We start from the raw sequence: 14,274 nt of genomic DNA on the forward strand, positions 1-14,274 counted from the left end.
CTAATCTTTTTCACCTCGGCTACGCTGGGTTCACACCATCACATCAACCATTTACTATGCCTGTCTGACCCCAACACACACACACCTTGTTTACCGCATCATACCTTGAGCCAAGAAGCACATCTAAACTCAAAATGACCCCCGTCCCTGGAAAAAAACCGCCAACAAGGAAACTCTCTCGCCCGAGCATTTCTCACGCCTGTTCCGGATTAACAAAGTTGGAGTAACCCAAATGCAACCTGACCGGCCTAAGAAAACACAGTAACTAACAACTAAACTCTCACCTCTCGTTCCGCACTAATCCCTAGTAACCCATCAAGTTCAAATTCTAAACCACCACAGAAGAAGAGACACCAGGGTTGAATCCCTCTCTGCCCCCCCCCAAACCAAGTTCAAATATCTAAATGTAACTCTCACCTCTAAAACAACTAAAAGTAGTTTCTCTGACACTCTCTCATCCCAAGATCAAATTCCAAGAGTGCTGATCTAGGATCAGGTTCCCCCTCTGTCCATGTAATCTAGGATCAGGTTCCCCCTCTGTCCATGTAGTCTAGGATCAGGTTCCCCCTCTGTCCATGTAGTCTAGGATCAGGTTCCCCCTCTGTCCATGTAGTCTAGGATCAGGTTCCCCTCTGTCCATGTAGTCTAGGATCAGGTTCCCCCTCTGTCCATGTAGTCTAGGATCAGGTTCCCCCCGTCCATGTAGTCTAGGATCAGGTTCCCCTCTGTCCATGTAGTCTAGGATCAGGTTCCCCTCTGTCCATGTAGTCTAGGATCAGGTTCCCCCTCTGTCCATGTAGTCTAGGATCAGGTTCCCCCTCTGTCCATGTAGTCTAGGATCAGGTTCCCCCTCTGTCCATGTAGTCTAGGATCAGGTTCCCCTCTGTCCATGTAGTCTAGGATCAGGTTCCCCTCTGTCCATGTAGTCTAGGATCAGGTTCCCCTCTGTCCATGTAGTCTAGGATCAGGTTCCCCCTCTGTCCATGTAGTCTAGGATCAGGTTCCCCCTCTGTCCATGTAGTCTAGGATCAGGTTCCCCTCTGTCCATGTAGTCTAGGATCAGGTTCCCCCTCTGTCCATGTAGTCTAGGATCAGGTTCCCCTCTGTCCATGTAGTCTAGGATCAGGTTCCCCTCTGTCCATGTAGTCTAGGATCAGGTTCCCCCTCTGTCCATGTAGTCTAGGATCAGGTTCCCCCTCTGTCCATGTAGTCTAGGATCAGGTTCCCCTCTGTCCATGTAGTCTAGGATCAGGTTCCCCCTCTGTCCATGTAGTCTAGGATCAGGTTCCCCCTCTGTCCATGTAGTCTAGGATCAGGTTCCCCCTCTGTCCATGTAGTCTAGGATCAGGTTCCCCCTCTGTCCATGTAGTCTAGGATCAGGTTCCCCCTCTGTCCATGTAGTCTAGGATCAGGTTCCCCCTCTGTCCATGTAGTCTAGGATCAGGTTCCCCCTCTGTCCATGTAGTCTAGGATCAGGTTCCCCCTCTGTCCATGTAGTCTAGGATCAGGTTCCCCCTCTGTCCATGTAGTCTAGGATCAGGTTCCCCCTCTGTCCATGTAGTCTAGGATCAGGTTCCTCTCTGTCCATGTACCGTAATTCCCGGACTATAAGCCGCAACTTTTTTCCCAGGCTTTGAACCTCGCGGCTTAAACAATGACGCGGCTAATATATGGATTTTTCCCGCTTGAATTTTTTTTTTCTCTCTTAAAAAAAACCACATTCTGTGACGTGCTCAGTTTTTTGGCGGCATGAAGCTTTCATTAGACCAATGAAATTGCCGAACGAGTTAAGGTCAAACAACTTTTTTATTTACTGTTTAGATTAAATCGAGCGCGCTCAAACTTCCCATCATTCTGATTACAGTAGTTATTTTGTCACCCTCATCATGGCAAAGACACGGAGAAATGCATATGATGCAGCTTTCAAGTTGAAGGCGATTGATCTGGCTGTTGGAAAAGGAAATAGAGCTGCTGCACGGGAGCTTGGTCTGGAGCAATGACTTTCTTGGTAGGCTACTGTTTACTGCAAATTTTTTATTACAAGCCGTGTTTCATTAAAGCCTATTTATTTTTTGTTACAAGCCGTGTTTCGATAAAGCCTATTTATTTTTGTTACAAGCCGTGTTTCGATAAAGCCTATTTATTTTTGTTACAAGCCGTGTTTCGTTAAAGCCCATTTATTTTTGTTACAAGCCGTGTTTTGTTAAAGCCTATTTATTTTTGTTACAAGCCGTGTTTCGTTAAAGCCTATTTATTTTTGTTACAAGCCGTGCTTCGTTAAAGCCCGTGTAAAGTTCATTTGTTTCAATGTACCGGTAGGCACCTGCGGCTTATTTATGTTCAAAATAATAATTTTTGAAAAATTCAGTGGGTGCGGCTTATATTCAGGTGCGCTCAATAGTCCAGAAATTACGGTGATCTGATTCATTATGATCTAAAAGGCCAAACTGATCGTAGATCAGAACTCCTACTCAGACGCTTTGTGAATACCGGCCCTGGAAAACTCTCCAACAAGGAGGACCCCATTCCTCCTCTCTCTCCTTCCCCTCTCTCCTTCCCTCTCCCTCTTTTCCTCCTCTCCCCCTCTCCTGTCATGTCTGTCAATCTCCTGGAGCATGCTGAATTCTGTCCATTCTTTAATTTCTCTCTCTTTCTCGCCCCCTCTCTCTCATTTATTCATTGGTTCTGTCGTTCCCACAGGGTTTGCCAGAGCGGGGCCGGTCCCCGGCTTCCAAGGAGACACGCTGCTGCTCGCCTTCTCTGATTTGAGACAAGTAAGTCTTTGTTTTTCTTATGTCACTCCCTCTCTCTTTTCTCCCTCTCCATATATCTCTCTGCTGTTCTAGAGCATCCCTCTCTATACAATCTCTGCTGTTCTAGAGCATCTCTCTCTATATATATATCTCTCTGCTGTTCTAGAGCATCTCTCTCTATCTCTCTGCTGTTCTAGAGCATCTCTCTCTATCTCTCTGCTGTTCTAGAGCATCTCTCTCTATCTCTCTATCTCTATCTCTCTGCTGTTCTAGAGCATCTCTCTCTATATCTCTCTGCTGTTCTAGAGCATCTCTCTCTCTCTGCTGTTCTAGAGCATCTCTCTCTCTCTGCTGTTCTAGAGCATCTCTCTCTCTGCTGTTCTAGAGCATCTCTCTCTATCTCTGCTGTTCTAGAGCATCTCTCTATATAGATCTCTGCTGTTCTAGAGCATCTCTCTCTATATAAATCTCAGCTGTTCTAGAGCATCTCTCTCTGCTGTTTGAGAGCATCTCTCTCTATATATCTCTGCTGTTCTAGAGCGTCTATCTCTATATATCTCTGCTGTTCTAGAGCGTCTATCTCTATATATCTCTGCTGTTCTAGAGCGTCTATCTCTCTCTATCTCTGCTGTTCTAGAGCATCTCTCTATATAGATCTCTGCTGTTCTAGAGCATCTCTCTCTATATAAATCTCAGCTGTTCTAGAGCATCTCTCTCTGCTGTTTGAGAGCATCTCTCTCTATATATCTCTCTGCTGTTCTAGAGCGTCTATCTCTATATATCTCTGCTGTTCTAGAGCGTCTATCTCTATATATCTCTGCTGTTCTAGAGCGTCTATCTCTATATATCTCTGCTGTTCTAGAGCATCTCTCTCAACTGCCTTCGGGAAGGTATTCAGACTTTTTCCCAATTTTTTTCCCACATAAACAGAAATAGTTGAACCTTCCCTACATAGCTGAATTGCCTGGTTACAGCTGTATGTCAGGCAGTGGTGTGGTCTGGGTAAAACAACAGCTTCTCCCTCCTGAATTCTGTGTTTTAAAATGTAATTAGATTTAAAATAGGTTTTTTGATTTCTGCTGGAAATTGAAAAGGCGGTGGAAAGTCTGTCTCCGTTGCTATGGTTACCACCGGTTAGCCAGTGAGCTAGCTGACACATTTGGCTAGCTAGCACGGTTAAGATTGACAGTGTGAGTTAAAAGATCAGTCTTTTCCTCCTGTGTTAATCTTCAGTTGTACAATATGATTACCTATAAACATATATTTATTATTACTATTATTATTTTTTGCTAATTTAATCTTGTAATGTCACTGCATGTCTCTCTCTCTCTCTGTGTGTGTTTAGAAGCATCTCTGAGCGTATACATTTATATGATCAGGAGTTTTTCCTGACAACATGACCAACTCCTGGCCCTAGTTAATATGGCCGTTTGGTTCAGTGTTTCCTCCTGTACCCCCTACAGTACACAGTGTTATTATAGCCCTGGACAAGGACACCTGATTCAACTGGTCAACCAATCATCAAGCTGAATGAGGTGTGGTTGTCCAGGGATACGATCAACATGTGTTCTCTTGTGGGTACAGGAGGACCAGGGTTGGGAAGCACTAGGTTAGATGGCTGTAAGAGTGTGTGTGTGTGTGTGGTGCGTTGGGAGGCGGGGTGTGTGTGTTGCGTTGGGAGGCGGGGTGTGTGTGTGTGGTGCGTTGGGAGGCGGGGTGTGTGTGTTGCGTTGGGAGGCGGGGTGTGTGTGTGTGGTGCGTTGGGAGGCGGGGTGTGTGTGTGGCTGTGGTGTGTGTTGGGTTGGGAGGCGGGGTGTGTGTGTGTGGTGCGTTGGGAGGCGGGGTGTGTGTGGTGCGTTGGGAGGCGGGGTGTGTCTGTGGTGTGTGTGTGTGTGTGTTGGTTTGGGAGGCGGGGTGTGTGTGTGTGTGTGTGTGTGTTGGTTTGGGAGGTGGTGTGTGTGTGTGTGTGTGTGTGTGTTGGTTTGGGAGGCGGGGTGTGTGTGTGTGTTGGTTTGGGAGGCGGGGTGTGTGTGTGTGTGTTGGTTTGGGAGGCGGGGTGTGTGTGTGTGTGTTGGTTTGGGAGGCGGGGTGTGTGTGTGTGTGTGTGTTGGTTTGGGAGGCGGGGTGTGTGTGTGTGTGTGTGTGTTGGTTTGGGAGGCGGGGTGTGTGTGTGTGTGTTGGGTTGGGAGGCGGGGTGTGTGTGTGTGTGTTGGGTTGGGAGGCGGGGTGTGTGTGGTGTGGGTTGGGAGGCGGGGTGTGTGTGGTGTGGGTTGGGAGGCGGGGTGTATGTGTGTGTGTTGGTTTGGGAGGCGGGGTGTGTGTGTGTTGGGTTGGGTTGGGAGGCGGGGTGTGTGTGTATGGTGTGTGTGTTTATGGTGTTTGTGCGACACACCGCTCCATGGTGTGTGTGTCTGTGCTATTCTGTGGTGTGTGTGTGTCGCTTCCCAGTGTGTGTGTGTGTGTTGCTGGGAGACTAAGACAGATGGGCTGGTGGCAGGATGAATGAGCTGACAGACACAAACATATATATATATATATATATATATATATATATACATTCACACTGTGATGAATGAGCTGACAGACAGATGGATATATATATATATATATATACATTCACACTGTGATGAATGAGCTGACAGACAGATGGATATATATATATATATATATATATATACATTCACACTGTGATGAATGAGCTGACAGACAGATGGATATATATATATATATATATATATATATACATTCACACTGTGATGAATGAGCTGACAGACAGATGGATATATATATATATACATTCACACTGTGATGAATGAGCTGACAGACAGATGGATATATATATATATATATATATATACATTCACACTGTGATGAATGAGCTGACAGACAGACAGATGGATATATATATATATATATATATATATATATACATTCACACTGTGATGAATGAGCTGACAGACAGATGGATATATATATATATATATATATATATATACATTCACACTGTGATGAATGAGCTGACAGACAGATGGATATATATATATATATATACATTCACACTGTGATGAATGAGCTGACAGACAGATGGATATATATATATATATATACATTCACACTGTGATGAATGAGCTGACAGACAGATGGATATATATATATATATACATTCACACTGTGATGAATGAGCTGACAGACAGATGGATATATATATATATATATATATATATATATATATATACATACATTCACACTGTGATGAATGAGCTGACAGACAGATGGATATATATATATATATACATTCACACTGTGATGAATGAGCTGACAGACAGATGGATATATATATATATATACATTCACACTGTGATGAATGAGCTGACAGACAGATGGATATATATTATATATACATTCACACTGTGATGAATGAGCTGACAGACAGATGGATATATATATATATATATATATATATACATTCACACTGTGATGAATGAGCTGACAGACAGATGGATATATATATATATATATATATATATATATATATATATATATATATACATTCACACTGTGATGAATGAGCTGACAGACAGATGGATATATATATACACACTGTGATGAATGAGCTGACAGACAGATGGATATATATATATATATATATATACATTCACACTGTGATGAATGAGCTGACAGACAGATGGATATATATATATATATATATATATATATACATTCACACTGTGATGAATGAGCTGACAGACAGATGGATATATATATATATATATATATATATATACATTCACACTGTGATGAATGAGCTGACAGACAGATGGATATATATATATATATATATATATATATATATATATATATATACATTCACACTGTGATGAATGAGCTGACAGACAGATGGATATATATATATATACATTCACACTGTGATGAATGAGCTGACAGACAGATGGATATATATATATATATATACATTCACACTGTGATGAATGAGCTGACAGACAGATGGATATATATATATATATATACATTCACACTGTGATGAATGAGCTGACAGACAGATGGATATATATATATATATATATATATATATACATTCACACTGTGATGAATGAGCTGACAGACAGATGGATATATATATATATATATATATATATATACATTCACACTGTGATGAATGAGCTGACAGACAGATGGATATATATATATATATATATATATACATTCACACTGTGATGAATGAGCTGACAGACAGATGGATATATATATATATATATATATATACATTCACACTGTGATGAATGAGCTGACAGACAGATGGATATATATATATATATACATTCACACTGTGATGAATGAGCTGACAGACAGATGGATATATATATATATATATATATATATACATTCACACTGTGATGAATGAGCTGACAGACAGATGGATATATATATATATATATATATATATACATTCACACTGTGATGAATGAGCTGACAGACAGATGGATATATATATATATACATTCACACTGTGATGAATGAGCTGACAGACAGATGGATATATATATATATATATACATTCACACTGTGATGAATGAGCTGACAGACAGATGGATAGCCCTTTCTTCTATTGCAACAATTGCTTCTTCTCTTCTTTCTTTCTCTCTCTTTGTCCCGCCTGTCCCATGATGCACTACCACTTGTTCCCCGCTCCACTGACGGAGAGACCCGAAGGGGGATAAAAAAAAAAAAAATTACATTTAATGGAAAATTAATTCATTCTTCAACGTTTGCTTCCCTTGTGTCCCTCCTTTTCCTCCCTCTTTTTACATGGTCTCAGAAGCAGCCATAGTTCATCTCTCTCTCTCTTTCTCTCTTTCTCTCTTTCTCTCTCTCTGTGTCTCTGTCTCTCTCTGTCTCTGTCTCTTTCTCTCTCTCTCTTTCTCTCTCTCTGTCTCTTTCTCTCTCTCTGTGTCTCTGTCTCTCTCTCTCTGTGTCTCTGTCTCTCTCTCTCTCTCCCTCCCTCTGTCTCTCTGTCTCTCTCCCTCTCTGTCTCTCTCCCTCCCTCTCTGTCTCTCTCCCTCCCTCTCTGTCTCTCTCCCTCTCTGTCTCTCTCCCTCCCTCTCTGTCTCTCTCCCTCCCTCTCTGTCTCTCTCTCTCTCTCCCTCCCTCTGTCTCTCTGTCTCTCTCCCTCTCTGTCTCTCTCCCTCCCTCTCTGTCTCTCTCTCTCCCTCCCTCTCTGTCTCTCTCCCTCCCTCTCTCTCGGTCTCTCTCTCTGTCTGTCTCTTTCTCTCCATCCATATCATTATTATTATCATATCAAAGAGAAAATACCCCTTGTGAGGAACAGTGAGTGTGTTTGTACCTGCCTGTGTATTTGTGAATCCGTAGCTGAATGGTCAATAAATCAGGTCAAAGGTTGTTTGTGTCGCTGCATTTGGGGTCCTGGGACAGGGCATGATGGGTAATTTGCAAAAAGACCTGGAAACCAAGATCCCAGCCAGGCAGGCCCCCCCCCCCCCCAATTCCGCCCAGCCAGGCAGGCCCCCCCAATTCCGCCCAGCCAGGCAGGCCCCCCCAATTCCGCCCAGCCAGGCAGGCCCCCCCAATTCCGCCCAGCCAGGCAGGCCCCCCCAATTCCGCCCAGCCAGGCAGGCCCCCCCAATTCCGCCCAGCCAGGCAGGCCCCCCCAATTCCGCCCAGCCAGGCAGGCCCCCCCAATTCCGCCCAGCCAGGCAGGCCCCCCCAATTCCGCCCAGCCAGGCAGGCCCCCCCAATTCCACCCAGCCAGGCAGGCCCCCCCAATTCCACCCAGCCAGGCAGGCCCCCCCAATTCCGCCCAGCCAGCCAGGCCCCCCCAATTCCGCCCAGCCAGCCAGGCAGGCCCCCCCAACTCCGCCCAGCCAGGCAGGCCCCCCCAACTCCGCCCAGCCAGGCAGGCCCCCCCAATTCCGCGGAGGTAGTGGTGAGATTACAAATGGATTTGGAAAATACAGTACTAGTCTCTCCTGTCTGTCCTGGTTAAGGAGCCTGTAACTAGTCTCTCCTGTCTGTCCTGGTTAAGGAGCCTGTAACTAGTCTGTCCTGGTTAAGGACCCTGTAACTAGTCTCTCCTGTCTGTCCTGGTTAAGGAGCCTGTCACTAGTCTCTCCTGGTTAAGGAGCCTGTAACTAGTCTCTCCTGGTTAAGGAGCCTGTAACTAGTCTCTCCTGGTTAAGAACCCTGTAACTAGTCTGTCCTGGTTAAGGAGCCTGTAACTAGTCTGTCCTGGTTAAGGAGCCTGTAACTAGTCTCTCCTGGTTAAGGACCCTGTAACTAGTCTCTCCTGTCTGTCCTGGTTAAGGAGCCTGTAACTAGTCTGTCCTGGTTAAGGAGCCTGTAACTAGTCTGTCCTGGTTAAGGAGCCTGTAACTAGTCTGTCCTGGTTAAGGACCCTGTAACTAGTCTGTCCTGGTTAAGGAGCCTGTAACTAGTCTCTCCTGTCTGTCCTGGTTAAGGAGCCTGTCACTAGTCTGTCCTGGTTAAGGACCCTGTAACTAGTCTCTCCTGGTTAAGGAGCCTGTAACTAGTCTCTCCTGGTTAAGGACCCTGTAACTAGTCTCTCCTGTCTGTCCTGGTTAAGGAGCCTGTAACTAGTCTGTCCTGGTTAAGGAGCCTGTAACTAGTCTGTCCTGGTTAAGGAGCCTGTAACTAGTCTGTCCTGGTTAAGGAGCCTGTAACTAGTCTGTCCTGGTTAAGGAGCCTGTAACTAGTCTGTCCTGGTTAAGGAGCCTGTAACTAGTCTGTCCTGGTTAAGGAGCCTGTAACTAGTCTCTCCTGTCTGTCCTGGTTAAGGAGCCTGTCACTAGTCTGTCCTGGTTAAGGACCCTGTAACTAGTCTGTCCTGGTTAAGGAGCCTGTAACTAGTCTCTCCTGGTTAAGGACCCTGTAACTAGTCTCTCCTGTCTGTTCTGGTTAAGGAGCCTGTAACTAGTCTCTCCTGGTTAAGGACCCTGTAACTAGTCTCTCCTGGTTAAGGAGCCTGTAACTAGTCTGTCCTGGTTAAGGAGCCTGTAACTAGTCTCTCCTGTCTGTCCTGGTTAAGGAGCCTGTAACTAGTCTGTCCTGGTTAAGGAGCCTGTAACTAGTCTGTCCTGGTTAAGGACCCTGTAACTAGTCTGTCCTGGTTAAGGACCCTGTAACTAGTCTCTCCTGGTTAAGGACCCTGTAACTAGTCTCTCCTGTCTGTCCTGGTTAAGGAGCCTGTAACTAGTCTGTCCTGGTTAAGGAGCCTGTAACTAGTCTGTCCTGGTTAAGGAGCCTGTAACTAGTCTGTCCTGGTTAAGGAGCCTGTAACTAGTCTGTCTTGGTTAAGGAGCCTGTAACTAGTCTGTCCTGGTTAAGGAGCCTAACTTAAATATGCTCTATATATACTGAACAACAATATAAATGCAACATTACATTTTCCATTCCCACAAAAAGCTTATTTCTCTCAAATTTGGTGCATAAATGTGTTTACTTCCCTGTCAGGGAGCATTTCTCCTTTGCCAAAATAAACACCCACCTGACAGGTGTGGCATATCAAGAGGCTGATGAAACAACATGATCATTACACAGGTTCACCTTGTGCTGGGGACAATAAAAGGCCACTCTAAAATGTGTAGTTTTGTCACACAACACAATGCCACAGTTGTTTTGAGGGAGCGTGCAATTGGGATGCTGACTGCAGCAATGTCCACCAGAGCTGTTGCCATAGAATTGAATGTTCATTTCGTAACCGACTTCAGTGGGCAAATGCTCACCTTCGATGGTCACTGTCACGCTGGAGAAGTGTGCTGTTCACGGATGAATCCCGGTTTCAACTGTACCGGGTAGATGGTGCATGGCGTCGTGTGGGCGAGCGGTTTACTGATGTCAACGTTGTGAACAGAGTGCCCCATGGTGGCGGTGGGGTTATGGTATGAGCTACGGACAACGAACACAATTGCATTTTATCGATGGCCGTTTCAGATACAGTGATGAGATCCTGAGGCCCATTCATCCTGCCCTTCATCCTGCCCTTCATCCTGCCCTTCATCCTGCCCTTCATCCTGCCCTTCATCCTGCCCTTCATCCTGCCCTTCATCCTGCCCTTCAACCTGCCCTTCATCCTGCCCTTCATCCTGCCCTTCAACCTGCCCTTCAACCTGCCCTTCATCCTGCCCTTCATCCTGCCCTTCATCCTGCCCTTCGTCCTGCCCTTCGTCCTGCCCTTCGTCCTGCCATTCAGCCTGCCTCCATCACCTCATGTTTCAACATGATAATGCACTGCCTCATGGCGCAAGGATCTGTACACATTTCCTGGAAGCTGAAAATGTCCCAGTTTTCCATGGCCTGTTTACTCCCCAGACATGTCACCCATTGAGCATGTTTTTGTAAAGTGTAGACCTACTGGTAAAGACTGTGGTTGGAGGATGGCCCTGTGTGCCCTGATATGTCTTCACCTCCACAGCAGAGCACGTGTTGGACTCATCTCTGTCCTCCATCCCCCACTCTCCTCATGTCCCTCTCATTCCCTCTCTCCTCACCTCCATCCCTCTCTCATTCCCTCTCTCCTCATCTCATTCCCTCTCTCCTCATCTCATTCCCTCTCTCCTCACCTCCATCCCTCTCTCATTCCCTCTCTCCTCATCTCATTCCCTCTCTCCTCATCTCATTCCCTCTCTCATTCCCTCTCTCCTCATCTCATTCCCTCTCTCCTCACCTCCATCCCTCTCTCATTCCCTCTCTCCTCACCTCCATCCCTCTCTCATTCCCTCTCTCCTCACCTCCATCCCTCTCTCATTCCCTCTCTCCTCACCTCCATCCCTCTCTCATTCCCTCTCTCCTCACCTCCATTCCTCTCTCATTCCCTCTCTCCTCACCTCCATCCCTCTCTCATTCCCTCTCTCCTCACCTCCATCCCTCTCTCATTCCCTCTCTCCTCACCTCCATCCCTCTCTCATTCCCTCTCTCCTCACCTCCATCCCTCTCTCATTCCCTCTCTCCTCACCTCCATCCCTCTCTCATTCCCTCTCTCCTCACCTCCATCCCTCTCTCATTCCCTCTCTCCTCACCTCCATCCCTCTCTCATTCCCTCTCTCCTCACCTCCATCCCTCTCTCATTCCCTCTCTCCTCACCTCCATCCCTCTCTCATTCCCTCTCTCCTCACCTCCATCCCTCTCTCATTCCCTCTCTCCTCACCTCCATCCCTCTCTCATTCCCTTCTCTCCTCACCTCCATCCCTCTCTCATTCCCTCTCTCCTCACCTCCATCCCTCTCTCATTCCCTCTCTCCTCACCTCCATCCCTCTCTCATTCCCTCTCTCCTCACCTCCATCCCTCTCTCATTCCCTCTCTCCTCACCTCCATCCCTCTCTCATTCCCTCTCTCCTCACCTCCATCCCTCTCTCATTCCCTCTCTCCTCACCTCCATCCCTCTCTCATTCCCTCTCTCCTCACCTCCATCCCTCTCTCATTCCCTCTCTCCTCACCTCCATCCCTCTCTCATTCCCTCTCTCCTCACCTCCATGCCTCTCTCATTCCCTCTCTCCTCACCTCCATGCCTCTCTCATTCCCTCTCTCCTCACCTCCATCCCTCTCTCACTCCCTCTCCTCACCTCCATCCCTCTCTCATTCCCTCTCTCCTCACCTCCATCCCTCTCTCATTCCCTCTCTCCTCACCTCCATCCCTCTCTCATTCCCTCTCTCCTCACCTCCATCCCTCTCTCATTCCCTCTCTCCTCACCTCCATGCCTCTCTCATTCCCTCTCTCCTCACCTCCATGCCTCTCTCATTCCCTCTCTCCTTACCTCCATCCCTCTCTCATTCCCTCTCTCCTTACCTCCATCCCTCTCTCATTCCCTCTCTCCTCACCTCCATGCCTCTCTCATTCCCTCTCTCCTCACCTCCATGCCTCTCTCATTCCCTCTCTCCTCACCTCCATCCCTCTTTGTTAAGGAGTATCCAGAGGTTGTCTGTGACATTCCTTTGGTCTGTCCATCAGCAGGGCATATAGAGGCCCCCGCCCCCATATAGAGGCCCCCGCCCCCATATAGAGGCCCCCGCCCCCTTATAGAGCCCCCCCTTATAGAGGCCCCCCAGCTAAAATCCCACTTTTTCTCTATCCCACTCTGGAACTGCTTGTTCCTCTTCCCTCTCCTCTTCTGCCTTGTCTCTCTGTTTCCCTTATTGAAGTCCCCTGAAACACCACTGATCAACTTATTCCTCTCTCCCTAGCATCCCCTCTTCACCTGTCTACCCGAGGGAGGGAGGGGGAGAGAGAGAGCTGGGTCATGTCAAATCAGTTGTGAGGACCGTTCTGCGCTGTGTCTGACACCTCTAGTGTGTGTGTGTGTGTGTGTGTTTTGAAGACTGAAGTCAGCATAGCCATTATTACACAGCAACAAGAGATAACATTTAGAGAATGTGTGTAGTGTGCAGAGGATGGTGACACAGACAGTGAGACTGCTGCTTTGGGTCAGAGAGGGGAGACGGTGAGACTGCTGCTTTGGGTCAGAGAGGAGACGGTGAGACTGCTGCTTTGGGTCAGAGAGGGGAGACGGTGAGACTGCTGCTTTGGGTCAGAGAGAGGAGACGGTGAGACTGCTGCTTTGGGTCAGAGAGGGGAGACGGTGAGACTGCTGCTTTGGGTCAGAGAGAGAAGACGGTGAGACTGCTGCTTTGGGTCAGAGAGGAGAGACGGTGAGACTGCTGCTTTGGGTCAGAGAGGAGACGGTGAGACTGCTGCTTTGGGTCAGAGAGGAGACGGTGAGACTGCTGCTTTGGGTCAGAGAGGGGAGACGTTGAGACTGCTGCTTTGGGTCAGAGAGGAGACGGTGAGACTGCTGCTTTGGGTCAGAGAGGGGAGACGGTGAGACTGCTGCTTTGGGTCAGAGAGGAGACGGTGAGACTGCTGCTTTGGGTCAGAGAGGGGAGACGGTGAGACTGCTGCTTTGGGTCAGAGAGGGGAGACGGTGAGACTGCTGCTTTGGGTCAGAGAGGAGACGGTGAGACTGCTGCTTTGGGTCAGAGAGAGAAGACGGTGAGACTGCTGCTTTGGGTCAGAGAGGAGAGACGGTGAGACTGCTGCTTTGGGTCAGAGAGAGGAGACGGTGAGACTGCTGCTTTGGGTCAGAGAGGGGAGACGGTGAGACTGCTGCTTTGGGTCAGAGAGGGGAGACGGTGAGACTGCTGCTTTGGGTCAGAGAGGGGAGACGGTGAGACTGCTGCTTTGGGTCAGAGAGGGGAGACGGTGAGACTGCTGCTTTGGGTCAGAGAGGAGACGGTGAGACTGCTGCTTTGGGTCAGAGAGGGGAGACGGTGAGACTGCTGCTTTGGGTCAGAGAGGAGACGGTGAGACTGCTGCTTTGGGTCAGAGAGGAGAGACGGTGAGACTGCTGCTTTGGGTCAGAGAGGAGAGACGGTGAGACTGCTGCTTTGGGTCAGAGAGGAGAGACGGTGAGACTGCTGCTTTGGGTCAGAGAGGAGACGGTGAGACTGCTGCTTTGGGTCAGAGAGGGGAGAC

The 14,274-nt window shown here is 47.4% G+C and overlaps 1 protein-coding gene across 3 annotated transcripts in view; it reads left to right on the plus strand.

Annotated features, from left to right (window-relative positions):
* Nucleotides 1–14,274, plus strand: part of exoc6b (exocyst complex component 6B) — a 171,569-nt gene that overhangs the window by 120,301 nt on the left and 36,994 nt on the right. For all 3 annotated transcript variants that reach the window (XM_082965346.1, XM_045701642.2, XM_045701644.2), the window contains one exon: nucleotides 2,701–2,774. In XM_082965346.1, coding sequence (XP_082821472.1) covers nucleotides 2,701–2,774 — 74 coding nt within the window. The remainder of the gene's footprint in view (nucleotides 1–2,700; nucleotides 2,775–14,274) is intronic.

The sequence above is a fragment of the Salmo salar genome, chromosome 18 (assembly GCF_965601325.2).
Source record: "Salmo salar chromosome 18, fSalSal1, whole genome shotgun sequence".
NCBI classification, from domain to species: domain Eukaryota; kingdom Metazoa; phylum Chordata; class Actinopteri; order Salmoniformes; family Salmonidae; genus Salmo; species Salmo salar.